The sequence below is a fragment of the Catharus ustulatus genome, chromosome 12, assembly GCF_009819885.2.
Source record: "Catharus ustulatus isolate bCatUst1 chromosome 12, bCatUst1.pri.v2, whole genome shotgun sequence".
NCBI lineage: Eukaryota > Metazoa > Chordata > Aves > Passeriformes > Turdidae > Catharus > Catharus ustulatus.
In genome coordinates, this window is record NC_046232.1 from 21229449 (window position 1) to 21255321 (window position 25873).

The 25873-nt window shown below is 59.4% G+C and overlaps 1 protein-coding gene across 1 annotated transcript in view; it reads left to right on the forward strand.

Annotated features, from left to right (window-relative positions):
• Nucleotides 1–1466: 1466 nt before the first annotated feature.
• Nucleotides 1467–25873, forward strand: part of FRMD5 (FERM domain containing 5) — a 78229-nt gene continuing 53822 nt past the window's right edge. The window contains exon 1 of the mRNA XM_033070937.2: nucleotides 1467–1623. Coding sequence (XP_032926828.1) covers nucleotides 1522–1623 — 102 coding nt within the window. The 5' untranslated portion in view covers nucleotides 1467–1521. The remainder of the gene's footprint in view (nucleotides 1624–25873) is intronic.

Genomic DNA, 25873 nt, shown 5'->3' on the forward strand with positions numbered 1-25873 from the left:
ACAGAGGAGTGTCCACCATGGGCAGGAGGGTCACAGAGGGGTGTCCAGTATGGGCAGGAGGGTCACAGAGGGATGTCCAGTATGGGCAGGAGGGTCACAGAGGAGTGTCCACCATGGGCAGGAGGGTCACAGAGGAGTGTCCAGTATGGGCAGAGGGTCACAGAGGGGTGTCCATCATGGGCAGGAGGGTCACAGAGGGGTGTCCACCATGGGCAGGAGGGTCACAGAGGGGTGTCCAGTATGGGCAGGAGGGTCACAGAGGGATGTCCAGTATGGGCAGGAGGGTCACAGAGGAGTGTCCACCATGGGCAGGAGGGTCACAGAGGAGTGTCCAGTATGGGCAGGAGGGTCACAGAGGGGTGTCCAGTATGGGCAGAGGGTCACAGAGGGGTGTCCAGTATGGGCAGGAGGGTCACAGAGGGATGTCCAGTATGGGCACAGCTGTCACAGAGGAGTGTCCATCATGGGCAGGAGGGTCACAGAGCCAGGAAGGTGCAGTGGGAGCAGGGCCTGTGGTGCAGGGGGATGGACTGGGCACACTGGGTCCTCATTGTGGCCTGTTTGGTTTGGGTATTTGGGGGTGTGGGGAGCACTGCTGAACCACAGGGTGGGGCCTTGGGGTGGCTGTGGGCAGTGTGACACCCAGGCAGGGGAATGCAGGCACTGCACCAGGAATTTCACTGCCCCAGAGCTGCTCCCACCAGCACTGCTGGCTCTTGGAGTCCATTTTGTCCAAAAGCCAGAGATTTAAAGGTTTCCTTCCATGACAAATGAGCACCAAGGGACAAGCTCACGTCCTGGGGACCACTTTGGCTGGCTCTGCTGGAAGGGCCACGGCAGCTGCCAACGCTGCGTGGGGATCCCAGCCCAGAAATGGAATTGGGGCCTGAGGAGAGCTGGGCACAGCTCGGTGCTTGGGCAGGGGCCGTGGGCCAGCTGGGTCCTTGGGGACACAGAGTCCCTGGGGCAGGGGTCCGGGTCGCGGGTACCCCCTGCCACACGTCAGGACCCCCTGCCCTGACATCACCGGCAGTGCCCGAGCTGCCCAAACCGGGGCCGCCCCTTGCCCAAACCGCTGCGGGGGTCCCTCGGTGCGGGGAGGGGGCGGGTGCGGACACCGGCGGGGAACCCCGGCCCCGGCTCCCGGCGCTCCCGGCTCCTCTCCGGCGGAGGCGGCGGGGCCGCGCCGCCCGTGCCGCATTGGTTTGCGGCGGAGCCCGTCACCGTCACCGCGCCGAGATTGGCCCCCGCAGCCGGAGCGGGGCGACCCCCGGGCCCGGCCCCCTCCCCGCCCGCCGAGCGCCGCGGCCCCGGCAGGGCTCGGGCACCGCGCTCCGCTCCGCTCCGCTCCGCACCGAGCCGCCCGCAGCGGGGGCAGGGCCGGGCCGAGCCGGGCGGGGGGCGCGGCCACAGCCCCGCCCCGCACCGCCCCGCACCGCCCCGCACCGCCCCGCACCGCCCCGCAGCGCGATGTGAGCCGCGGCTCCACCGGCAGCGCCCGCCGCCCCGCGCCCCGGGAAGATGCTGAGCAGGTGGATGAGTGGCAGCAGCAGGAACCTGGACCGCGAGTACAACTGCACCGTGAGGCTGCTGGACGACAGCGAGTACACCTGCACCATCCAGGTGAGCCCCGGCACCCGCACCGCGGCCGCGCTGCCCCCGCAGCCGCCGCGCTGCCGCCCGGCCCCGCAGACAAAAGGAGCGGAGGGAGCGGCCCCGGTGCTGCCCCGCGCCGCCAACAAAGGCGGCCCCCCCGCTGCCGCTGCCGCCTTCCCCCGGCTCTCGGGCGGCGATCGAGACCCCCGCGGCTGAGCCTGCGACCCCCGCAGCCGCGGAGGGGTGCGGGGATGGCGCGGAGAGCCGCCCGCCTGTCTCCGGCGCGGTGATGCCCGCAGCGCCCGGAGCTGGAGCGGGGCACGGGGAGCCCGGCACGGCAGCCCCGGGGCCGGGGGAGCCGCGGCCGAGCCCCGCGGAGCCGCTCGGTGCGAGCCCCGGGCGCGGGGGCTGCGCGCAGCGCGGCGAGGACGTGGGTGCGAAGGGGAGCACGGGGGATGCAGCGGGGCAGGGATGCACAGGGATGCAGCGGGGCAGGGATGCAGCGGGGCAGGGATGCACAGGGATGCAGCGGGGCAGGGATGCAGCGGGGCAGGGATGCACAGGGATGCAGCGGGGCAGGGATGCAGCGGGGCAGGGATGCACAGGGATGCAGCGGGGCAGGGATGCAGCGGGGCAGGGATGCGCGGGGGTGCCGCTGGCACGGACAGACCCTCCCGGCCCCGCCGCAGCCGGGTGCCCGCTCTGCCTCCCCCGTGAGCGCCCGGCTCGCCGTGATGAGCGCTCGGGTTTTGTAATCGTCCGGAGCGGCGGGGACGGGCGCGCATCCGCCGCCCCCGTGCCGGGACGGACCGGAACCGGGACCGGGACCCACGGCCGAGGCCGCAGTCCCCGAGCTGCCAGGGCTGCGAGGGGCATCGCTCAGCGCGATGTCGTGGGATGTGTCGTATTGCTGAAAACTGGGGAAACGCACTCCCGGGCTCAGCTGGAGCGAGTCCGGGACCGGGACCGTGTGACCGGGGGCTGAGAGGAGCATCCCCGGCTCCGGCTGCTCCTGCGCTTCATCCCTGCCGTCAGCATCATCCTCGCAAGGGAGCTCACGAAAACCTGTGCGGAGCCGCACGCGCGGGGATTGCTGCTGGAGGCGGCTGGCCCCAGCCCAGCCCGTGGGCGATGGAAAATTCGGGGCAGAGTTTTGAGTAAAGGTGACTCAACGCGTCAGCAGCAGCAGCAGCAGCAGCTCCCACCGCCCAGGCTCGGGTCCCCAGCTCTCCCGTGGTGCCAAGGACGGGTGAACATCCCCTCGTTTACAGGCACAAACCTGCCTTTGGTGCTGATGCCAAAGGACGGTTACCAAGGGTGCTGCGGGCTATGGGAGGCACCGTCATTTTGGCTTAACGGGTCTAAAACCCATAAATAGGGTGATTTGTGCAGATGCCGCCGAGGAACGGTGGCAACGCCGCCGGTCCCCGCTCACCTCCCCCACCGGGGTTGTAAAGTGTGACCCAGTAAACAGCTCCAACAGCAGCCCAGTTCATCTCGCATAAGCCAAACTAAATCGTCTCTCGGAGGTTGTTTTTAATACTAATTAAATGGGAAACTGTAGTTCGGGAGAGAAAGTGTGGGCAGAGCGGTTCAGAAAAATCTGGATTTTCTGCCCTTAAGACAATTTGACGAGGTGTCGTCATTCTGCATGTCAGTTTTTTTAAAGAGAAAATACTACTTGGTCCCATATTCGGGCTGCTATTTGATGTGCAGCATAGTAAACAGGGATTCCTGGCACTTAGCATGCGCGACCTGAGGGATGAAGAATTTGCTCCTGCCACCCTGACGAGCAAGGTTACCCCACTGAAATGTTTGCTCTCGCTGCCTTTCGTGCTGCCTTATGAGCCAAGTATTTATAGTCCATGCGAAATTCAGAGAACATAGCGGGAATGTGTAATGTCTCACAAGTGAGGGAAGCACGGCGCAGGCTGCGAGCGCTGAATGAGTTTTGAAGGTCATTCCCTCACGAGCGCAGAGATTTCACATCTTGCCGAGATCCACGGTGTCTGCTGGCCCAGGCTGGCTCTGCCCCTGCTGGGTGGGATTTATCTGAGCTGGTTCTGCTCAAACCCCGAGGACCTGGCCGGAGCAGGGCTGGCCGGCCGGGAGCACGTCTGGAAGTTTGTGCCTGAGGTTTTGCTGCCGTGCCCGGGTGTCCTCCCTGGCAGCAGGGATGGGGATGGGCTCGCTGCCCTCCCTGGAGCCTGGCCTGTCTGACAGGCCCTGGCTTCACTGCTGGGGAGCAGGAAGCAGCGCTGGATTTTTAAACCTGATTTTTAAGAAGGTTTATTTACATTTCAGATAATGGCACTGGTTAAATCTGTCATAAAATTAACCTCTGCCTGTGCTCGATGAAGGTGTGTGAGTAGGGGTTCGGTGCTGCCAGATAATACCCGAGCACTCTGCTTCTAAATAAAGCCTTTTTTATTTGATTTCCCAAGGTTTGCATTGTTCATACTCCCATGTTGAACGAGCAGTTCATTGTCTGAGCTGAGATGAATCCTTCCTGCTTTTCCCCCGAATTTTCACCCCTGAACAGCCCATCCAAGCAGGCAGAGGAGCCTGGAGGATCCATGGCTGGGCTGCCCAGATGTGCTGGGGGGACAGAAGTGGTCGGGGCAGCAGGGTTGGCACCTCCATGAGCCTTCTGTTGTGGGGTTTGTTGTGAATTCCAGCATTTGCTGGTTTGGGAAGATGCTGGCCCAGCTGGGTGTGCTGGTCCTGGGCTCAGTCTGGCTGCCAGCGAACAGAGCTGGGCCCTCAGCCCTGCCAGGACCTGGGCACTGCAGCAGCTGCTGAGCGTGGAGATGTTGGGTGCTGGCCTGGGGAAAGCTGATCACAAAAATGATGTTGGACAGCACCGCGGGCCCGGGAGGCAGTGAGGGTGTGTGTGAGTCCATCAGGGGTGAGAAAACAGCAGTGCCACCCCTGCCCCACTGCCCCACCCCTGCCAGCTGCCACCTGCGGGCCTGGGGACCCTGCTCGGGGCTGTCACTGTCCCCAGAGGTGTCCCCAGGGAGCGGGGCTCACACAGGGACAGCCACTCCTCAAGGTGCTCAGCGCATCTCTGAGTGAGGGGCTGCTCCAGCCGTGTGTTTAATTCGAGTTTCTCCCCTCGTGCTCCGTGTGAGGGGCTGTTCCAACCGTGTGTTTAATTTGAATTTCTCCCTTCCTGCTCCGTGTGAGGGGCTGCCTCAGCCGTGTGTTTAATTCGAGATTCTCCCCTCGTGCTCCATGTGAGGGGCTGCTCCAGCCGTGTATTTAATTCGAGTTTCTCCCCTCGTGCTCTGAGTGAGGGGCTGCTCCAGCCGTGTATTTAATTTGGGTTTCTCGGGCTGCTCCAGCCGTGTGTTTAATTCGAGTTTCTCCCCTCCTGCTCCGCGTTTCCAGCAGGGGCTGGCGCGGGCTCCTCGCGGCGCCGTCGGGATGGAAGGAGCTCTCAAACACCCAGCAAAGCTGCGGTTTGCTGTCAGTGAGTTGCTTGTCTGAGGAAATGTTTTAGATTCCTCACTGTGGTGTCGGTGGTGGCATAAAAGGCTCGAAATAATTAATGATTTGCCGTTGCTCGGTGCATCAAGCGTTTTCCTGAAAAGACAGTGGTGTTTTGTTTCAAACCCCAGTAGAACGACAGGAACGTGGAGATGTGAGAAAATAAATATGTGGTTTCTCAGCTGCAGAAATAAGAACTTTCTTGCCTGAGATTGGGAGGAAATGAAAGCGAGCTCCTGGGACAAACCCCCGCTTCCCACTTGGAGCCCGAAGTTCTTCGGGAGCGCTGGCAGGATCGTTCACACCAGGCAGCAGCACCGAGGGGCACTGGGGGTTTGTGGCAGTGAAGGTTATTTGTTCATTATCTCTTATCTCCGCAGTTTCCAATTGCTTTTCCCGAAGTAGGTTAGGAGCCGCAGGGACGGCTCCGCTCGGAGCTCCGGGCGCGGGGACACCTTTGGGGGGACAGGGGGGGACAGGGCCACTCCCGAGAGCTCCACGAACCAGGGGCTCTGTGCCCCTGCTGCTGCTGTCTGTCTGTCTGTCTGTCTGTCTGTCCCTCCCTTCCCTCTGCAGCCGGAGTGCGGGGACAGGCACCGGGGCCAAACCTGGGCGTGGATGGGATGGGGAGCCAGGGTGAGGGAGGGTCCCGGGGTGAGAGTCCTGGGCTGGGGGGGGTCCCGAACTGGGGGTCAGCACCCCGAGCTCCCCGAGCATCCCCCGGCCCCCCAGAGCCCCCGAGCTCCCCGGGCTGGGGGTCCCGAGCTGGGGGTCAGCACCCCGAGCTCCCCGGGCTGGGGGTCCCGAGCTGGGGGTCAGCACCCCGAGCTCCCCGGGCTGGGGGTCCCGAGCTGGGGGTCAGCACCCCGAGCTTCCCGAGCATTGCCCGGTCCCACAGAGCCCCCGAGCAGCCCCGGGCTGGGAGTCCCAAACTGGGGGTCAGCACCCTGAGCTCCCCGAGCATTGCCCGGTCCCACAGAGCCCCCCGAGCTCCCCGGGCTGGGGGTCCTGAGCTGGGGGTCAGCACCCCGAGCTCCCCAAGCATCGCCCAGTCCTGCAGAGCCCCCCAAAGTTCCCCGAGCATCACCCGGCCCTGCAGAGCCCCCGAGCTCCCCGGGCTGGAGGTCCTGAGCTAAGGGTCAGCACCCCGACCTCCCTGAGCATTGCCCAGTCCTGCAGAGCCCCTGAGCTCCCTGGGCTGGGGGTCCCAAACTGAGCTCAGCACCCCGAGCTCCTCGAGCATCGCCCGGCCCCGCAGAGCCCCCGAGCATCACCCAGTCCTGCAGAGCCCCCCGAGCTCCCCGGGCTGGGGGTCCCGATCTAAGGGTCAGCACCCCAAGCTCCCCGAGCATCTCCCGGCCCCGCAGAGCCCCCCGAGCTCCCCGGGCTGGGGGTCCTGAGCTGAGGGTCAGCACCCCGAGCTCCCCGAGCTCCCCGAGCATCGCCCGGCCCCGCAGAGCCCCTGAACTCCTCGGGCTGGGGGTCCCGAGCTGGGGATCAGCACCCCGAGCTCCCCGAGCATCCCCTGGTCCTGCAGAGCCCCCGAGCAGTCCGGGCTGGGGGTCCTGAGCTGGGGGTCAGCACCCCGAGCTCCCTGAGCATCACCCAATCCTGCAGAGCCCCTGAGCTCCCCGGGCTGGGGGTCCCGAACTGAGCTCAGCACCCCGAGCTCCCCGAGCATCACCTGGCCCTGCAGAGCCCCCGAGCAGTCCGGGCTGGGGGTCCCTAACTGGGGATCAGCATCCCGAGCTCCCCGAGCATCCCCTGGTCCTGCAGAGCCCCCCGAGCTCCCCGAGCATCTCCCAGCCCCCCAGAGCCCCCCGAGCTCCCCGGGCTGGGCTGGGCTGCAGCGGGCACAGGGAGCTCCCCGGGTCCCAGCGAGGCTGAAAGCATCACCACAGCTTTGCTGTTGGCCGTTCCAAGTCATGTTTTTATTCATAGCCCTGGAAGCGTGTTTGCAGCAGAAAGCCGTGGCTGTGGCTCAGCTGTGTCTGGGAGCTGTGCTGGCAGGGCAGCTCCTTCGCCCCTGGCTCCGGCATTTGCATACATTTGGTTTTGTAGGCTCGGGAGGAAACTGCCTGAAATGCACAATGAGTTTGAAGGGAAGACAGCAGTCAAAGCAGAGCATTTCATCTCCTTTTCCTCTTCAATTGATGTCCAAAAGGTAGAGAAGGCAGCCGAGGAAAACATCTGCTAAATGTCCACTGCAAATGGGGGACAATATTCGCTCACATTTCAGTGGGAGCGAGACCCCAAGTTGTTTTGCAAACCCGTGGAAAAGATTTCTGTTGCTGTTCTTTCTCCAGCAGCCGAAATGTCTGTTTTCTGTTCCTTTTCATACCTGTTTTACAACGTTACCTGCTGTGAACCCGCCGGCTATTCCCCCTCAGGAGCCGATTTCCTGACAGAACGACTTTGCTTATCACTTTCCAACTTTGCTTATCACTTTCCTGTGGAAGATGCTGAAGGCAAATATAGACACAGGCGGGCTGGGTGTCGGTGTCCTGCAGCACAGGAGGTGCCAGAGGAGAGGGGTGCACAGCACAGCACCAGGAGAAGGAATCTGCTCCTCCTGCCATGCCACAATTAGCTAATGTGCGGCAGGAGGCTTTTTTGGAGGCGTCTGGGGAATTCTGAGAGTGCCGTGAGCAGCACACTTATTTTTAATTTTTGACTCAGTCTCCGGGAGCCCGGGGGGATCGTGGACACGGGGGTGACGTCGGTGGCCATGTGCTGGCAGTGCCAGCACTCACAGGGGCCTTGGTGTGCCCCACAAACTCTGACAGCTCCTGGTCCCTCTCTGCCCTGGCACATCACTGACACCTCACAGCTGCTCCTCCTGGGCTGTGTGGGGAGCAGGAGGGACATCCCATCTCAGAGATGCCATCAGTGCTGCTGGGCAGGGCCTGCTGGAGGTGCCCCCAGTCCTTGGGAACTCCTCCCCAGCTCCTGCAGGGCTGGAGTCCTCTCCAGGGTGTGGGCACCACACAGTCCTGGGGTGCTGTGGGTTGGGAGGGATTTAAATCCCATCCAGTGCCACCCCTGCCATGGCAGGGACACCTCCCACTGTCCCAGGGTGTCCCAGCCCCAGTGTCCAGCCTGGCCTGGGACACTGCCAGGGATCCAGGGGCTGCTCTGGGCACCTGTGCCAGGGTTTTGCCCCTTGGCTCAGGCTCCTCGATGGACCCTTGGTGTTCCAGGCTGGCTTGTGCTTGTTTCTGTCTGGTGTCACTGAGAGGGCTGGGAAAAAGCCAAGGAAGGGTTTGCTGTGAGGGAGGGGCTGGGTTTATTTTCCATCAGTTTTGTGGAGAGCAGACAATCCCTCGTTAGCCTGGGGTCAGGCTGGGGACTGAGGCAGAGCCCTGGATGCTGTCACTGCCATCAGCCACTTGTTTGTGGGCAGAAAACCCAATTATTGTTTGGTTACAGCAAGCTCTGGAGTTGCTTCTGCAAATAAGAAGGTTTCAGGTCAAATCCTCTTCTTTGAGATGTTTCCAGGGTAAATTATTCCAGCAGGAGGGGAGCAGTTTCCCATTGACAATCTGGAATTGCTGTGAGGCTGATGTGTCCACAGGGGGGGTGTGCAGGGCTGTGGCTCTGCACAGGCTCTGATGGACACTGGGGGGGACTGGAAGGGATCATTGAATCACAGAATCCTTAAATGGTTGGGTTGGAAGGGACCTGGAAGTTCATCTTGTTCCAAAGCCCTGCCATGGAGTGGGACACCTCCCACCAGCCCAGGCTGCTCCAAGGGTGGGGCTAAATCCTCCTCTGACAGGATTAGTGGTTATTTACTACTGGTTGTTCCTGCCAAAATACATCCTATCCTGATTTGTGGATTCTCCCCTTGTGTACCATCAGTGTTACATCCTCTCTGGCGCTGGTTACTCTCTAAAATCCGATTAATGAGGCACCTTTGTCACCACAGGAGATTTTCCTTGTGCTCCAGCTGTGCCAGCTGCTGCTCAGAAAGGCAGAGCCACGGTGAGCACAGGGAGGAGCCCACACCTGGAGCTGTCACTGGGGCACAGCAGCAGCTGCAGCAGTGCAGGCTCCATGCCCAGGGCAGCAGCAGCTCCCTGGATGCTGCAGCAAGGCCCTGCAGCAGCCCTGGGGCTGCCAGAGCCTTTGTGCTCAGTGAGGAAGAGGAGCGTGAAGGGCAGTGGGTGGGAGCTGAGGCTGGGGCTCAGCCACACGGAATCTTCGTGTCCTTGTGCTGGGGATGGCAGAGGGAATGTCCCCAGGGCCACGTGGCACCGTGCCCGTGTGGAGCACACCCAGGAAATAAAAATTAAACACTAGGAATGAAATGGAACCGTATGAAACGTGTCCCCCAGCAGCGTGTGTGCCCCGTGGTTTGTGCCAGGATGCCAGGGGTGCTGGGGCAGGGCTGGCAGGAGCTGTGCCAGCTCTTCTGCCCAGATCCTGGAGATCTGCTCCTTCCTCTGCAGGAAGGAAATCATTGGGAAATGTGTTTCCTTCCAGAGCACGGGGCTGGGTGGGATTTGGGCAGGAATTGTTCCTGGCAGGGTGGGCAGGCTGGATGGGATTTGGGCAGGAATTGTTCCTGGCAGGGTGGGCAGGGCTGGTACAGGGGTGCCCAGAGCAGCCCCTGGATCCCTGGCAGTGCCCCAGGCCAGGCTGGACACTGGGTTTGGATGAACCTGGGACAGGGAGAGGTGTCCCCATGGCAGGGGTGGCCCTGGGTGACCATTCAGGATCCCTTCCAACCCAACCATTCTATTCAAATAATTCTGTTCACAAACAATGCCTGGCCCTGTGAATCCGATGTTCCCCAGGAGGGGCTGGGGCAGGTGTGGGTTCAGGTGCTGCTGGAGGAAAACTTTTTTTTTTCTCCTAAGCAAAACCAGAATTTCTGTAACTGTGGAGGAATGATCTGACAGGATCCTGGGACCAGCTGGGCACTTTGTCCCTCCTGCATTGCCCTTTTAAAGCTGCAGGCCCCGCTCTGCCCTTAATTACACTTGGGCATTAATTACCCCCCAAGCACATCACCTCCACCAGCGCCGTGTCCGTGTCAGCAGCAGTGACCTGGCAGCTGAGATTTCACGAGGAACTTGGCTCGTTGTGCACACACAGAACACAAGATGCCACGGAGCCTCCTCCAGCTTGTTATCTGGGAGGGACTCGGGGGTACGAGGCAGGAAAATCAGATTGTGCTCGGCAGAGTCAGCGGCTGTCGCGGCCGATCCCCGTCAGGATGGGTTTATGTAAGCCCTGGTGGGGCAGGGCTGAGCCTCACACACAGCCCCAGCCCTGGCTGTCCTGAGCCTCACACACAGCCTGAGCCCTGGCTGTCCTGAGCCTCACACACAGCCTGAGCCCTGGCTGTCCTGAGCCTCAAACACAGCCTGAGCCCTGGCTGTGCTGAGCCTCACACACAGCCTGAGCCCTGGCTGTCCTGAGCCTCACACACAGCCTGAGCCTCACACACAGCCTGAGCCCTGGCTGTCCTGAGCCTCACACACAGCCTGAGCCCTGGCTGTGCTGAGCCTCACACACAGCCTGAGCCCTGGCTGTCCTGAGCCTCACACACAGCCTGAGCCCTGGCTGTCCTGAGCCTCACACACAGCCCCAGCCCTGGCTGTCCTGAGCCTCAAACACAGCCTGAGCCCTGCCTGTCCATCCCTGTGTGACCCCAGGGCTCCTCATGGAAACCAGTTTGAGCCTCAAACACAGCCTGAGCCCTGGCTGTGCCTCCCTGTGTGATCCCAGTGCTCCTCATGGAAACCAGGCTGTCCTGAGCCTCGAACACAGCCCCAGCCCTGGCTGTCCTGAGCCTCAAACACAGCCCCAGCCCTGGCTGTCCATCCCTGCCTGATCCCAGTGCTCCTCATGGAAACCAATCTCAGCCTCAAACACAGCCCCAGCCCTGGCTGTGCATCCCTGTGTGATCCCACTGCTCCTCATGGAATCCAGGCTGGCTGCTGCTCCCAAGGTGGCTGGTGCTTGTTCCTGGCCAGGAAAGTTGGTGTGAATGGAAAGGGCTCCTCAGCAGACTGAAACCCTTCCTGGTTCCTGGTGCTGTATTTGTGTTGGGAAGATGGAAAGGGTGGGAAATTCCTCCTGGAGCGGTGTGGGCGTTGCGAGGCTCAGAGCCACGAGCTGGCTCTACGCTGATGATTTTAATTTTGCCATAATAATTTCACCATCCTTGCTTTGGCAGGTTGAGCTGGGAGCCTCCCTTTGCCCCCAGCCAAGCCAGGGCTGAGCTCCACTTTCCTGCCCTGGCAGTGCCAGCTCTCTGCACTGGGCAGCTCACTGGAAACTCAGGGTTCACACCAGTTTTAATCTTTCCTGTCTGGCAGTAAAGAGCACAGCCCTGGGCTCCTGACAGGGACAAACCCTTGGGCTGGGTCAGCAGGAGGATCCAGGTCCCACCATTCAATCAAAGTGGTTTTTCTCCATGATCATTAGCAGCAGCTTGCACAGCCAGCAAGGCCTCAGCTCGTGGATGTGTGATGTCAGGCTCTGATCAATGCTGCAGCCCAAAATAGAATATTTTGGCTGCACAACGTCTGTTGCCAAAGACTTCAGTTGTTGTGGCATTTCTGTCACATCCATGAGGAGCTCGTGTTTTTCAGAGGGTTTCCAGTGGCTGCTCTGTGCTGGCTCTTGCCCTGCAACACAGGCTGGCATCCCAAAGGATGGCTTTAATAAAAAAATGACAAAAATTGAGTCAGCCATCCTGGAGCTGGAAAGAGGCTTTAATATATGGATCAGGTAGCAATTGCAGCTATCCCTTAGACATGGAATGGAAAGGGCAGTGGATTGGGGCTGGGGGAAAAAGCTGGAATCCAATAGACTTGTGTTGGAAAAGTAATGAATTTGCTGAGCAGGTACTTTTCATGAATCGATCTAGTTCTCATTAGCCTTGCACTGCATGGTTTGCTGACTAATATTTCTGGCTTGCAAGTAAAAATGGTTTTCCAAAGGAAACGTGGAATGAGAACAGAGTGTTTTTGGGGCCTGAAAACCCGGAGCTCCTGGGGCCATTGGAAAAGAAGAGATGTGAGGGCAGCAGAGACACAGGAGCAGAGGAGAGGGCTGGGGTTGGGGTGGAGCAGGAGCAGGGCAGTGGGGCAGTGATGGGCACTGGGAGCTGTGGTGGGCACTGGGAGCTGTGGTGGGAACTGGGAACTGTGGTGGGAACTGGGAGTTGTGGTGGGCACTGGGAACTGTGATGGGCACTGGGAACTGTGGTGGGAACTGGGAGCTGTGGTGATGGGCACTGGGAGCTGTGGTGGGAACTGGGAACTGTGGTGGGAACTGGGAGTTGTGGTGGGCACTGGGAACTATGGTGGGAACTGGGAACTGTGGTGGGAACTGGGAGCTGTGGTGGTGGGCACTGGGAGCTGTGATGGGCACTGGGAGCTGTGGTGATGGGCACTGGGAGCATTCCTGCTGTGCCACCTGCAGCAGCACAGCCCTGGGCACAGCCTGGGGTGGCAGTGGCTCGGTGGCTGTGGCTCAGTGGCCCTGGTTCGGTGACAGTGGCTCAATGGCTGTGGCTCAGTGGCCATGGCTCAGTGACCGTGGCTCAGTGGCCCTGGCTCAATGGCTGTGGCTCAGTGGCAGTGCCTCACTGGCCATGGCTAGCTGGCTGTGGCTCAGTGGCCGTGACTCAGTGGCCCTGGCTCAGTGGCTGTGGCTCAGTGGCCGTGACTCAGTGGCCCTGGCTCAGTGGCTGTGGCTCAGTGACAGTGGCTCACTGGCTGTGGCTCACTGACCGTGGCTTGGTGGTCCTGGCTCAGTGGCTGTGGCTCAGTGACAGTGGCTCAGTGGCCATGGTTCTGTGGCAGTGGCTAGCTGGCCGTGGCTCGGTGACCATGGCTCAATGGCTGTGGCTCAGTGGCCATGGCTCAGTGGCCGTGGCTCAGTGGCCATGACTGAGTGACCAGGCTCGCTGGCGGTGACTCACTGGCCATGGCTAGCTGGCTGTGGCTCGGTGGCCGTGACTCAGTAGCCGTGGCTCAGTGGCAGTGGCTGAGTGACCATGGCTTGGTGGCCATGGGTCAGTGGCAGTGGCTCAGTGATCATGGCTCGCTGGCCGTGGCTCGCTGGCCATGCCTCAGTGACCAGGCTCGCTGGCCATGCCTCACTGGCCATGGCTCGCTGACCATGTCTCGCTGGCCGTGACTCACTGGCCATGGCTAGCTGGCTGTGGCTCGGTGCCGTGGCTCAGTGGCCGTGGCTCAGTGGCCATGACTGAGTGACCAGGCTCGCTGGCTGTGACTCACTGGCCATGGCTCAGTCACAGTGGCTCAGTGGCTGTGGGTCAGTGGCAATGCCTCACTGGCCATGGCTCGGTGGCTGTGGCTCACTGGCCATGGCTCAGTCACAGTGGCTCAGTGACCATGGCTCAGTAGCCGTGGCTCAGTGGCAGTGGCTCAGTGGCCATACCTCACTGGCCGTGGCTCAGTGACCATGGCTCGCTGGCTGTGGCTCACTGGCCGTGGCTCACTGGCCATGCTCCCCTGGGACTCTCAGGAGCGGGGATCAGCCAGGCTGGGATTTGCAGCCCGTGCAGCCCCCGTGAGAGGTGGACAAAGCAAAGCCCCGCTCAGAAAGGCTCCAGGCCTGGCTTTGTGCAGGGCTGGGGGCACAGCCCCGAGCTGGAGGAGGGGCTGTCCCCGCACACAAATGACACGGAGCCGAAGCCCTGCTCTGCTTTGTTGCCCGGATTGTGCAAAGGGGAGCAGTGCAGGGGCTGGGATTGCCATGGGAACAGAGCAGCAGGGCTGGTGGCAGCCAGGGGACAGTGCCCCTGTCCCCCTGCCAGCCCTGGGGCACTCTCCTGGTGCTGCTCCTGTGCCACTCCCGTCCCCGTGTCCAGGCTGAGGAGTTACAGCCCTGCCCGGCCCTTCCAAGTGAGCAGCCGGGCATGAAAGGAGCCTGGCACGGGCTGGGTGAGTGCTCATGGCTCCTTTCAGGTGTGCTCGGGAAAAACATCCCTGGCAAACTACAGGGGCCGGGGGAGATCCTGCTGTAAGTGCTGCAATTATCCTGCTCTTTGTCTGGGCAGCAGGGAGGCTCCAGGGTGGTGTCCTGGCCGAGGGGGGGCTGAGGGGCACTGGAGCTCGCACAGCCTTAGAACAGATTCACTCAGCCCCTTCAAATATTTATGGCCTTGCAATCCATACACGTTTGGAGTGTGCTCGGCATCCTCCTGCTCTGCTCTTAATGTGGAGAGGCTCTGGAGAGCACCTGCCCTGCTGGCTGCAGCTGCTGGGGTGGTGGGGGGCAGGTTTGGGGCTGGGATTTGGGTTGAGGGCTGGGATTTGGGGCTGGGGCTGGGATTTGGGGCTGGGGCTGGGATTTGGGTTTAGGGCTGGGATTTGGGTTTGGGGCTGGGATTTGGTTTTGGGGCTGGGATTTGGGGCTGGGATTTGGGTTTAGGGCTGGGATTTGGTTTTGGGGCTGGGATTTGGGGCTGGGATTTGGGTTTAGGGCTGGGATTTGGATTTGGGGCCGGGATTTGGGGTTAGGGCTGGGATTTGGGGCTGGGATTTGGGTTTAGGGCCAGGATTTGGGTTTGGGGCTGGGATTTGGGTTTGGGGCTGGGATTTGGGTTTAGGGCTGGGATTTGGATTTAGGGCCAGGATTTGGGTTTGGGGCTGGGATTTGGGTTTGGGGCTGGGATTTGGGTTTGGGGCTGGGGCTGGGATTTGGGGCTGGGATTTGGGTTTTGGGGCTGGGATTTGGGTTTGGGGCTGGGATTTGGGTTTGGGGCTGGGATTTGGGTCTAGGGCTGGGATTTGGGGCTGGGATTTGGGTTTGGGGCTGGGATTTGGGGCTGGGATTTGGGTTTAGGGCTGGGATTTGGGTTTAGGGCTGGGATTTGGGTTGGGGTCTGGGATTTGGGTTTAGGGCCGGCATTTGGGTTTAGGGCTGGGATTTGGGGCTGGGATTTGGGTTTGGGGCTGGGATTTGGGTTTGGGGCTGGGATTTGGGGCTGGGATTTGGGTTTTGGGGCTGGGATTTGGGTTTGGGGCTGGGATTTGGGTTTGGGGCTGGCATTTGGGTTTAGAGCTGGGATTTGGGTTTGGGGCTGAGATTTGGGGCTGGGATTTGGGTCTAGGGCTGGGGTTTGGGTTTAGGGCTGGGATTTGGGTTTAGGGCTGGGATTTGGATTTAGGGCTGGGATTTGGGTTTAGGGCTGGGATTTTGGTTTGGGGCTGGGATTTGGGTTTGGGGCTGGGATTTGGGGCTGGGATTTAGGTTTGGGGCTGGGATTTGGTTTAGGGCTGGGATTTGAGTTTAGGCTGGGATTTGGGTTTAGGGTTGGCATTTGGGTTTAGGGCTGGGATTTGGGTTTAGGGCCAGGATTTGGGTTTAGGGCTGGGATTTGGGTTTGGGGCTGGGATTTGGGTTTAGGGCCAGGATTTGGGTTTAGGGCTGGGATTTGGGTTTGGGGCTGGGATTTGGGGCTGGGATTTGGGTTTAGGGCTGGGATTTGGGTTTGGGGCTGGGATTTGGGGCTGGGATTTGGGTTTGGGGCTGGGATTTGGGGCTGGGATTTGGGTTTGGGGCTGGGATTTGGGTTTGGGGCCGGGATTTGGGGAGGATCCATGGGGTCTGCTCCCATACAGCCCCTTGGTGCCAGGAGGGGCTTTGCACAGAGCTCCAGGGGCTGGTGGCTCGTTGGGATGCAGGATGGCTCTGAGAGCCGCCTGGGCAAGCAGGGCTGGGCCATGGGGGTCACCCTGTGCCTGCCCACACAGCTGGAATCGTGGCAGCTGGAATCGTGGCAGCTGGAATCGTGGCAGCTGGAATCGTGGGCTCAGCATGCAGCAGGGGCAGTGCTGGAGCTGGGGCCAGCTCGGCAGGGCTGTCCCACCTGCTCAGGAGGGACAGGAACAAGGTTTTTAGCAAAAACAAAGTCAGCTGTAAGCAGCCAGTTGCCTTCCTGCCGGAGGGACAATTCCTGCCAATCTGCCACGTTTTACTCTCCCGGGATAAAAATAGAGCACGATTTCCAGGCAGCAGCCGCACATCCTGTGGTCCTGATGAGCTCTTAGGGTAATTACCTTTGGTGGGAGAGAGCTGGAGAGGGCGGGCACGGCTGACTGAGGGTTGTAAGAAATGGTCTGTGCTCCCCAGAAAGGTTTGTAAGAAATGGTCTGTGCTCCCCAGAAAGGTTTGTAAGAAATGGGTCTGTGCTCCCCAGAAAGGTTTGTAAGGAATGGTCTGTGCCCCCCAGAAAGGTTTGTAAGAAATGATCTGTGCTCCCAGAAAGGACAGCATCCCTCCAGCAGGGGCTGGGGGACACACAAGAGAGGGGTTTGGGACCAGGGCTGGAAGGACAGGACACAGGGCACGGCTCCCACTGCCAGAAGGGATTTGGGGAAGGAATTGTTGCCCTGAGGGTGGGGAGCCCCTCTGCCCTGTGCCAGGGCCTCTCTGTGCTCACAGGGAAGAGTTTGTTGTAAAAGAATGTTTTAATCTGTGTAATTTCTTCAAAGCCTCGTTTTAAAGTGCTGATCCGTAGCTGGGGCTTGTCTCGACAGGAATTATGGTCTGGGCTGAGGAAATGCCACCTGCCCCATCCCCTGTCCCTGCCTCACCCTGGGGGCTGCCAGGCCAGGCTGGACCCCCCTTCCCACTGCACCTTTGCCCTCCCTGGGTCAGTAAATCATCTCTGGAGCCCTGTGTTACCTCCCAGCCCTGTAAATCAATTTGCCCCGTTGCAGGCTGTCCATGCAATAGGTGAATTATATCTCCTGCCGTTCCATCTCCGTAACGAACTCGATACCATCTTAAGAACATCAGCCCGGGAGCGCCTTTGTGTGGCTCGATTTGCCTTTATGTGGCTCGATTTGCCTTTGTGTGGCTCGATTTGCCTTTGTGCAGCACGGGGCTGATCTCCCTGCAGCGCTGTCCCTGTAATCCCGAGCTGTCCCTTATCGCTGTCCCCAATTAGCGCAGCTCCGTGTCCCTGCGGCTCCTCCCGTGTGACAGCGGGGCTGGGGCTCTGGCAGTGGCCAGCGCTGCTGTCCCTGCTGGGTGTGCGCCCAAAAACCCCAAATCCTGCCCCTCCCGTGGGCACCTGCGGAGGGGATGGCACCTGGGCTGGTGGCACTGCCAGAATTTGCACCAGAATTGTCACCGGTGCTGGTGGCACTGCCAGAATTTACACCAGAAATGTCACCTGTGCTGGTGGCACTGTCAGAATTTACACCAGAAATGTCACCTGTGCTGGTGGCACTGCAAAGAATTGGCACTAGAGATGTCACCTGTGCTGGTGGCACTGCAAAGAATTGGCACCAGAGATGTCACCTGTGCTGGTGGCACTGCAAAGAATTTATATCAGAAATGTCACCTGTGCTGGTGGCACTGCAAAGAATTGGCACCAGAATTGTCACCTGTGCTGGTGGCACTGCCAGAATTTACACCTGGGGAGGGGATGGCACCTGGGCTGGTGGCACTGCCAGAATTGGCACCAGAAATGTCACCTGTGCTGGTGGCACTGCAAAGAATTTACACCAGAATTGTCACCTGTGCTGGTGGCACTGCAAAGAATTTACACCAGAAATGTCACCTGTGTGCTGGCACTGCAAAGAATTTACACCAGAATTGTCACCTGTGCTGGTGGCACTGCCCAGAATTGGCACCAGAAATGTCACCTGTGCTGGTGGCACTGCAAAGAATTGGCACCAGAATTGTCACCTGTGCTGGTGGCACTGCAAAGAATTTATATCAGAAATGTCACCTGTGCTGGTGGCACTGCCAGAATTTACTGGGCACTGGGATGGACAGACAGACAGACACCCTGAGGGGCAGGGCTGTGCAATGGAGCCCTGGGATGGACAGACAGACAGACAGACACCCTGAGGGGCAGGGCTGTGCAGTGGGGCACTGGGATGGACAGACAGACAGACAGACACCCTGAGGGACAGGGCTGTGCAGTGGAGCCCTGGGATGGACAGACAGACACCCTGAGGGGCAGGGCTGTGCAATGGAGCCCTGGGATGGACAGACAGACAGACAGACAGACAGACACCCTGAGGGGCAGGGCCATGGAATGGAGCCCTGGGATGGACAGACAGACAGACAGACACCCCGAGGGGCAGGGCTGTGTAATGGAGCCCTGGGATGGACAGACAGACAGACAGACACCCCGAGGGGCAGGGCTGTGCAGTGGGGAACTGGGATAGACAGACAGACACCCTGAGGGGCAGGGCTGTGCAGTGGAGCCCCGGGATGGACAGACAGACAGACAGACACCCTGAGGGGCAGGGCTGTGCAGTGGAGCCCTGGGATGGACAGACAGACAGACAGACAGACACCCTGAGGGGCAGGGCCATGGAATGGAGCCCTGGGATGGACAGACAGACACTCTGAGGGGCAGGGCTGTGCAATGGGGCACTGGGATGGACAGACAGACACCCTGAGAGGCAGGGCTGTGCAGTGGATCCAGGGTGTGGTGTGGCAGTGACACCTGCAGCAGGGCCAGCACAGCTCTCAGGGACGCTCAGGGTCCTTGGGGACGTGGTGCTGCCTGTGCCTGTTCCAGACTGTGGGGCACAGCCCAGGACATCGAATGCTTCTCTTTTAGTTGGTGAATGCCGTGTTCCATCACCCTGGTGTGGGGTTTCACTGTAATTAACACTAATGAACGTGTCTGTTGGAGAGGGCACTGGGGAGCTTTTCATCCAGCAGTGCCCACAGCTCTGCACCCCAGTGCCAGCAGCACCTGGAGCTGCTGGAGGAGTCTGGAGGAGCCCCCAGAGCCCTCTGGAGCCGAGCTGGGAGAGCTGGGGGTGACACTGGAGAGGGGCAGCTCCAGGGAGAGCCCAGAGCCCTGCAGAGCCCACAGGGGAGCTCTGGGCTGCTGGAGCCCCAGTCCTGCAGGGCTGCAGGGTGGCAGTGTCCCTGCTGCAGTGCCTGTCCTGACAGAGCAGCCCAGGGCTGAGCTTGCTCCTGCTGTGTCAGCAGTGGTGGCTCCTTGTGCAGAGCTGCACTCCCAGCGGTTTTCTGGGGATCAAAGGCTCTCTTCCAGCACTGCCACAGGATTGGGGTGGCCCAAGGTGTGTGAGCAGATCCACCACCCCTCTCTGGGGTCAGGGATGAGGAACCTCCTCAGCTTCACTCCCTGTCCCACCTGTGTGTGCATGTGGCTGACACTGGTTCTGGTAGGACAAATAATCCGTCAGAGAGAGAACATGTAATCAGAGTGTTTATTTGGGGTTAAAAGAATCAGAGAATCGTGGAATGGTTTGAGCTGGGAGGGTCCTTGAGGCTCACCCTGTTCCACCCCTGCAGGCCAGGGACACCTCCACTGTCCCAGGCTGCTCCAGCCCTGTCCAGCCTGGCCTGGGACTTGCCAGGGATGGAAATGGGCAGCCAGAAACCAGAGCAACAAATCAGAGTGCTCACAAATCAGTGTGCTCACAAATCAGTGTGCTCACAAATCAGTGTGCTCACAGATCAGTGTGCTCACAAATCAGAGTGCTCACAAATCAGTGTGCTCACAAGTCAGAGTGCTCACAAATCAGTGTGCTCACAGATCAGAGTGCTCACAGATCAGAGTGCTCACAAATCAGAGTGCTCACAAATCCGTGTGCTCATAGATCAGTGTGCTCACAGATCAGAGTGCTCACAGATCAGTGTGCTCACAGATCAGTGTGCTCACAGATCAGAGTGCTCACAAATCAGAGTGCTCACAAATCCGTGTGCTCATAGATCAGTGTGCTCACAAATCAGAGTGCTCACAGATCAGTGTGCTCACAAATCAGAGTGCTCACAAATCAGAATGCTCACAGACCAGTGCATCCTGCAGTGATTTCCCCGAGTGTCCCACAGGTTTAATTCCATTTGTCTTCCCCTTTCCTTTAACAGGGATGTGCTAATCCCATGTGAAACCCACTCTGATGTGAGTAAGTGGAACAGACAGGCAGAACCTTTTCTACATTAAACTGGAGGCACGGAGCCTTGTGCATGCATGGAGTGTGATCTGGGACATGATACCCTGGGTTACACACACAGTGATCTGATACCCTGGGTTACACACACACAGTGATCTGATACCCTGGGTTACACACAGTGATCTGATGCACACACAGTGTGATCTCAGACATGATACCCTGGGTTACACACACACAGAGTGATCTGATACACACATACAGTGATCTGGGACATGATACCCTGGGTTATACACACAGAGTGATCTGGGACATGATACCCTGGGTTACACACACACAGTGATCTGATACCCTGGGTTACACACACAGTGATCTCAGACATGATACCCTGGGTTACACACACAGTGATCTGATACACACACAGTGTGATCTGGGACATGATACCCTGGGTTATACACACAGTGATCTGATACACACACACAGTGATCTGATACACACACAGAATGATCTGATACACACATAGAGTGATCTGTTAAACACACAGAGTGATCTGAGACATGATACCCTGGGTTACACACAGTGTGATCTGGGACATGATCCCTGGGTTACACACACACACACACACACAGAGTGATCTGTTACACACAAACAGTGATCTGTTACACACAGTGATCTGATAAACACAGAGTGATCTCAGACATGATACCCTGGGTTACACACAGTGATGTGATACACACACAGAGTGATCTGATACACACAAACAGTGATCTGTTACACACAGTGATCTGATACACACACAGTGATCTGAGACGTGATACCCTGGGTTACACACATACAGTGTCCTGATACACACACACAGTGTGATGTTACACACACAGAGATCTGTTACACACACAGAGTGATCTGTTACAGACACAGTGATCTGAGACATGATACCCTGGATTACACACAAAAAACACACACATACACACAGACACAGTGATCGGAGACACGATACTTCAGGTTACATACACACAGAGTGATCTGTTATACACACACAGTGATTTTAGACATGATTCTCTATTACACACACAGTGATCTGAGACATGATACCTCAGGTTTTACACACACACAGTGTGATCTCAGACACGGTCCCTGGGTGTCACACACACACACACACACACACACACACACACACACGGACACAGTGTGATCTCAGACAACACACACACACACACACACACACACACACACAGACACACACACACACACACACAGTGTGATCTCAGACACGGTCCCTGGGTGTCACACACACACACACACACACAGTGTGATCTCAGACACGGTCCCTGGGTGTCACACACACACACAGTGTGATCTCAGACACGGTCCCTGGGTGTCACACACACACACACACACAGTGATCTCAGACACAGTCCCTGGGTGTCACACACACACACACACACAGAGTGTGATCTCAGACACAGTCCCTGGGTGTCACACACACACACATACACACAGTGTGATCTCAGACACGGTCCCTGGGTGTCACACTGGGCTGGGGAGGCTGCAGGTCCCAGTGGTGCCTGTTCCTGCAGGCTCAGTGGGATAGTCAAGGTTTAAGAACTCTGGGCAAAGCCTTTTCAGGAGCTCCTGTCAGGCCAAATAAATATTAGAGCAGCAAAGAGAGGAAGGAGAAAGCAGAGTGAGCGGGAAGAGCAGGAGGGATGAGGAGATTGCTGCACTTTGTGGGCCCTTGGGACAGTGCCTGAGAGCCGTGATCACATCCCAGGGGCTCACAAACGCTGCTGCCATCCCATCCCATCCCCAGCCCAGCCCAGGAGATGCTGCAGTGACCACGGTCCAGCGGGCTGGGGTGGTCCTGCCCCCCTTGGGCTGCTCTGGGAGGGTCCCCCCGGAATAACCTGTGCTCCTCAGCCCTATTGAAGTGCTGGGCACAGTCCTGTGCTCCTGGCAGGGACAGCAGGGTCCCCTGGCTCCAGGTCTCACTGCCCCAGACATATTTGAGCCCTCACCTGGCTCCAGGGAAGGTTCCCTGCCTGCTCCCTTCAGAGGGACAGCGTGAAATGAGGGGTTAACACAGCAGCCAGCTCCTCCATCACCTGCAGCAGCTTGAATCATTAAGCCTGAAATAATTTTAATTGGATCCAGGATTCACAAGAGGGTTTTTTGTGCCATGGAGGAGCTGGACCAATTTCTCATTTACCACTGGATCCTGAGGTGTTGGGTCTATCTCAGCACCACACTGGCTTTAAAGGCAGAGAGGTAATTATTTTCTTTGCCTTGGAGTGGATTAACCTCCCTTGGCAAGCCCTAAGTTGTAGATTGAAGTCCTTGACAGGAATTCCCCAGTTTGTTGCAGTGACAAGCTCCTGACACCACGAGCCAAAGGTGGAACTGGGCAGGATGAGCCCCAGCTCTGTGGGGTGCTTTGGGGGTAGGAATTCAGTTCATCGTTCCCTGTGTCCAATTTAAAATGAGGCATTTGTCTGTGCCAATGGATGGGGGCTCTGTGGCCCTGGCCCACACAGGCTGTCCAGGGAATGTGTCCTGACAGCACATGGGCTCCTTCAAACCAGCCAGGAATTAATGGAACCAAAGTGATTCAGTGCAGCCACTGCACTGAGAGGCGAGGTAAAACATAAACACTGAAAATTCCATTCAAACAGAGCCCTGGTGGCATTTACAGCCAGTGTGTGCAGCTCCCAGGCCCTGGGTGAGGAGAGCCAGGATGGGGCTGCACAGCCAGGGGGGTTTGAGTGGGACAGGGAATCCCTCAGACACAGCCTGGAGGGCTGGGCATGGTTTGCTTCCAGCTCAGGAGTAACCAGGGGGTGCTTTAAAGTGTAGACAGAAAAGTCCCAGAGGGCACCAGAGATTGAGCTGTGTTTGAGGAGGATTCAGGTGCACAAACAGCACTTGGCATTTGCTCCTTGTTGGGATTGGATGTGGTTATGGAATCCTGGAATTGCAGAATCCGTGAATGGTTTGGGTTGGGAGGGGCCTTAAATCCCATCCAGATCCACCCCTGCCATGGCAGGGACATCCCCCACTGCCCCAGTCTGACCCAAACCCAGTGTCCAGCCTGGCCTGGGACACTCCAGGGATCACAGCTGTGCCAGGGCCTCACACCCTGCCAGGGCAGGATTCGTGTCCTGACACAGGGAGAGGGCTGGGCAATGTCCTGGAAGGTTAAGAGCCAGGGTGCTGTGGAGCATGGGAGGTTTTGGAGCTGTGCAGGGTGGGAGCAAGGAGTGGGGCAAGGCAGGGGGGTTGTGGGGAGCAGGGGGAGCTCAGGAAGGGCAGCAAGGGTGGGCTGGCAGGGTGAGGGGCTGGAGCTGCTGGCAGAGGAGCCAGGGGTGCTGTCCCTGTGAGCCCAAGGCCAGGGCTCAGGCATTGTGCAGCTGCAGAGCTGCTGCTGCTGTTGTTCTCCTCTCTGGCAGTGCCATGGGGTCAGCTGTGATTTCAGTGTTTAACGAGATGCTCCAGTGTGTAATGGCACTGCTCTGGTGTGTGCCATCAGATGCAGAGGTTGTTCTGCTCCAGGAGGGTTCCCTGGAGGGGACACAGCTCCCAGTCCTGGGCAGAGCTCTCCTGTGGCAGCCAAGGCTGCTCAGAGTATCCCACATCTCTGGCATGGAGCTCCTTGGAGCCAGGATCATCCTTGCTGCTGCAGGAGAGGGACCCTGGCACTGCTGCAGCACTGGGGATCCTGGCACTGCTGCAGGAGTGGGACCCTGGCACTGCTGCAGGAGTGGGACCCTGGCACTGCTGCAGCACTGGGACCCTGGCACTGCTGCAGGAGAGGGGATCCTGGCACTGCTGCAGCACTGGGGCCCTGGCACTGCTGCAGGAGTGGGACCCTGGCACTGCTGCAGGAGAGGGATCCTGGCACTGCTGCAGGAGAGGGATCCTGGCACTGCTGCAGGATTGAGGGGATCCTGGCACTGCTGCAGCACTGGGGATCCTGGCACTGCTGCAGCACTGGGGATCCTGGCACTGCTGCAGGATTGAGGATCCTGGCACTGCTGCAGGACTGGGGATCCTGGCACTGCTGCAGGAGAGGGGATCCTGGCACTGCTGCAGGAGAGGGGATCCTGGCACTGCTGCAGCACTGGGATCCTGGCACTGCTGCAGCACTGGGATCCTGGCACTGCTGCAGGAGTGGGGATCCTGGCACTGCTGCAGCACTGGGATCCTGGCACTGCTGCAGGAGAGGGATCCTGGCACTGCTGCAGCACTGGGATCCTGGCACTGCTGCAGGACTGGGACCCTGGCACTGCTGCAGGAGAGGGGATCCTGGCACTGCTGCAGGACTGGGATCCTGGCACTGCTGCAGGACTGGGGATCCTGGCACTGCTGCAGGAGTGGGGATCCTGGCACTGCTGCAGGACTGGGATCCTGGCACTGCTGCAGGAGTGGGGATCCTGGCACTGCTGCAGCACTGGGGATCCTGGCACTGCTGCAGCACTGGGGATCCTGGCACTGCTGCAGGAGTGGGGATCCTGGCACTGCTGCAGCACTGGGGATCCTGGCACTGCTGCAGGAGTGGGATCCTGGCACTGCTGCAGGACTGGGGATCCTGGCACTGCTGCAGGAGTGGGATCCTGGCACTGCTGCAGCACTGGGGATCCTGGCACTGCTGCAGGAGTGGGATCCTGGCACTGCTACAGGATTGAGGGGATCCTGGCACTGCTGCAGGACTCAGGATCCTGGCACTGCTGCAGGAGTGGGATCCTGGCACTGCTGCAGGAGTGGGATCCTGGCACTGCTACAGGAGTGGGGATCCTGGCACTGCTGCAGCACTGGGATCCTGGCACTGCTGCAGGAGTGGGATCCTGGCACTGCTACAGGATTGAGGGGATCCTGGCACTGCTGCAGGACTCAGGATCCTGGCACTGCTGCAGCACTGGGATCCTGGCACTGCTGCAGGAGAGGGATCCTGGCACTGCTGCAGGAGTGGGGATCCTGGCACTGCTGCAGGAGTGGGATCCTGGCACTGCTGCAGCACTGGGATCCTGGCACTGCTGCAGGACTGGGGATCCTGGCACTGCTGCAGGAGAGGGATCCTGGCACTGCTGCAGGAGAGGGATCCTGGCACTGCTGCAGGAGTGGGATCCTGGCACTGCTGCAGGATTGAGGATCCTGGCACTGCTGCAGGAGTGGGATCCTGGCACTGCTGCAGCACTGGGGATCCTGGCACTGCTGCAGGACTGGGGATCCTGGCACTGCTGCAGCACTGGGATCCTGGCACTGCTGCAGGAGTGGGATCCTGGCACTGCTGCAGGACTGGGACCCTGGCACTGCTGGCCCCTTCCCTGCCAGTCTGTCCCGTCCAACCCGACCCCTTGGCACTGGCCCCGCTGTGGCACGGCTGGGGCCGGGGTTTGTTGTGGGAGCTGCCACAGCTGGGCTGGCAGCTGATCCCAAAAACAGCACAAAAAACAGGGACTGCAGCCCAGAGAGCTGCAGATGGCCTGGAGAGGGGAATGCCAGGGACAGGAGCTGCAGAGAGATCATGGTTCAATAGCACAGCTCGTCCTGCCCGGGCACAGCAGCACCCAGGGATGGGGGCACCTCTGGAATGGGCACAGCAGCACCCCTGGGATGGGGACACCCCCGGGATGGGGGCACAGCAGGAACAGGGGATGCTGCAGAACTCAGGGAGGAGAAGCAAAAGGGGCTTTGCATTCTGGGGCAGTGAAGGGAAATGATGTGGGGAAGGGAAACTTGGGGTCTGAGTTTGCTTCTGGAATGGGGAGGGGGAGAAGGAAAGGGCTGGGAGTGGGGAGGTGTGTGCAGAAGGAGGAACCATTCCCTGGGTTTGCAGGCTGATCCCCTCCCAGTGCCAGCCTCCAGGCCAGGCTGTGAACCCAAATCACACCAGGAAGCCTCTTCAG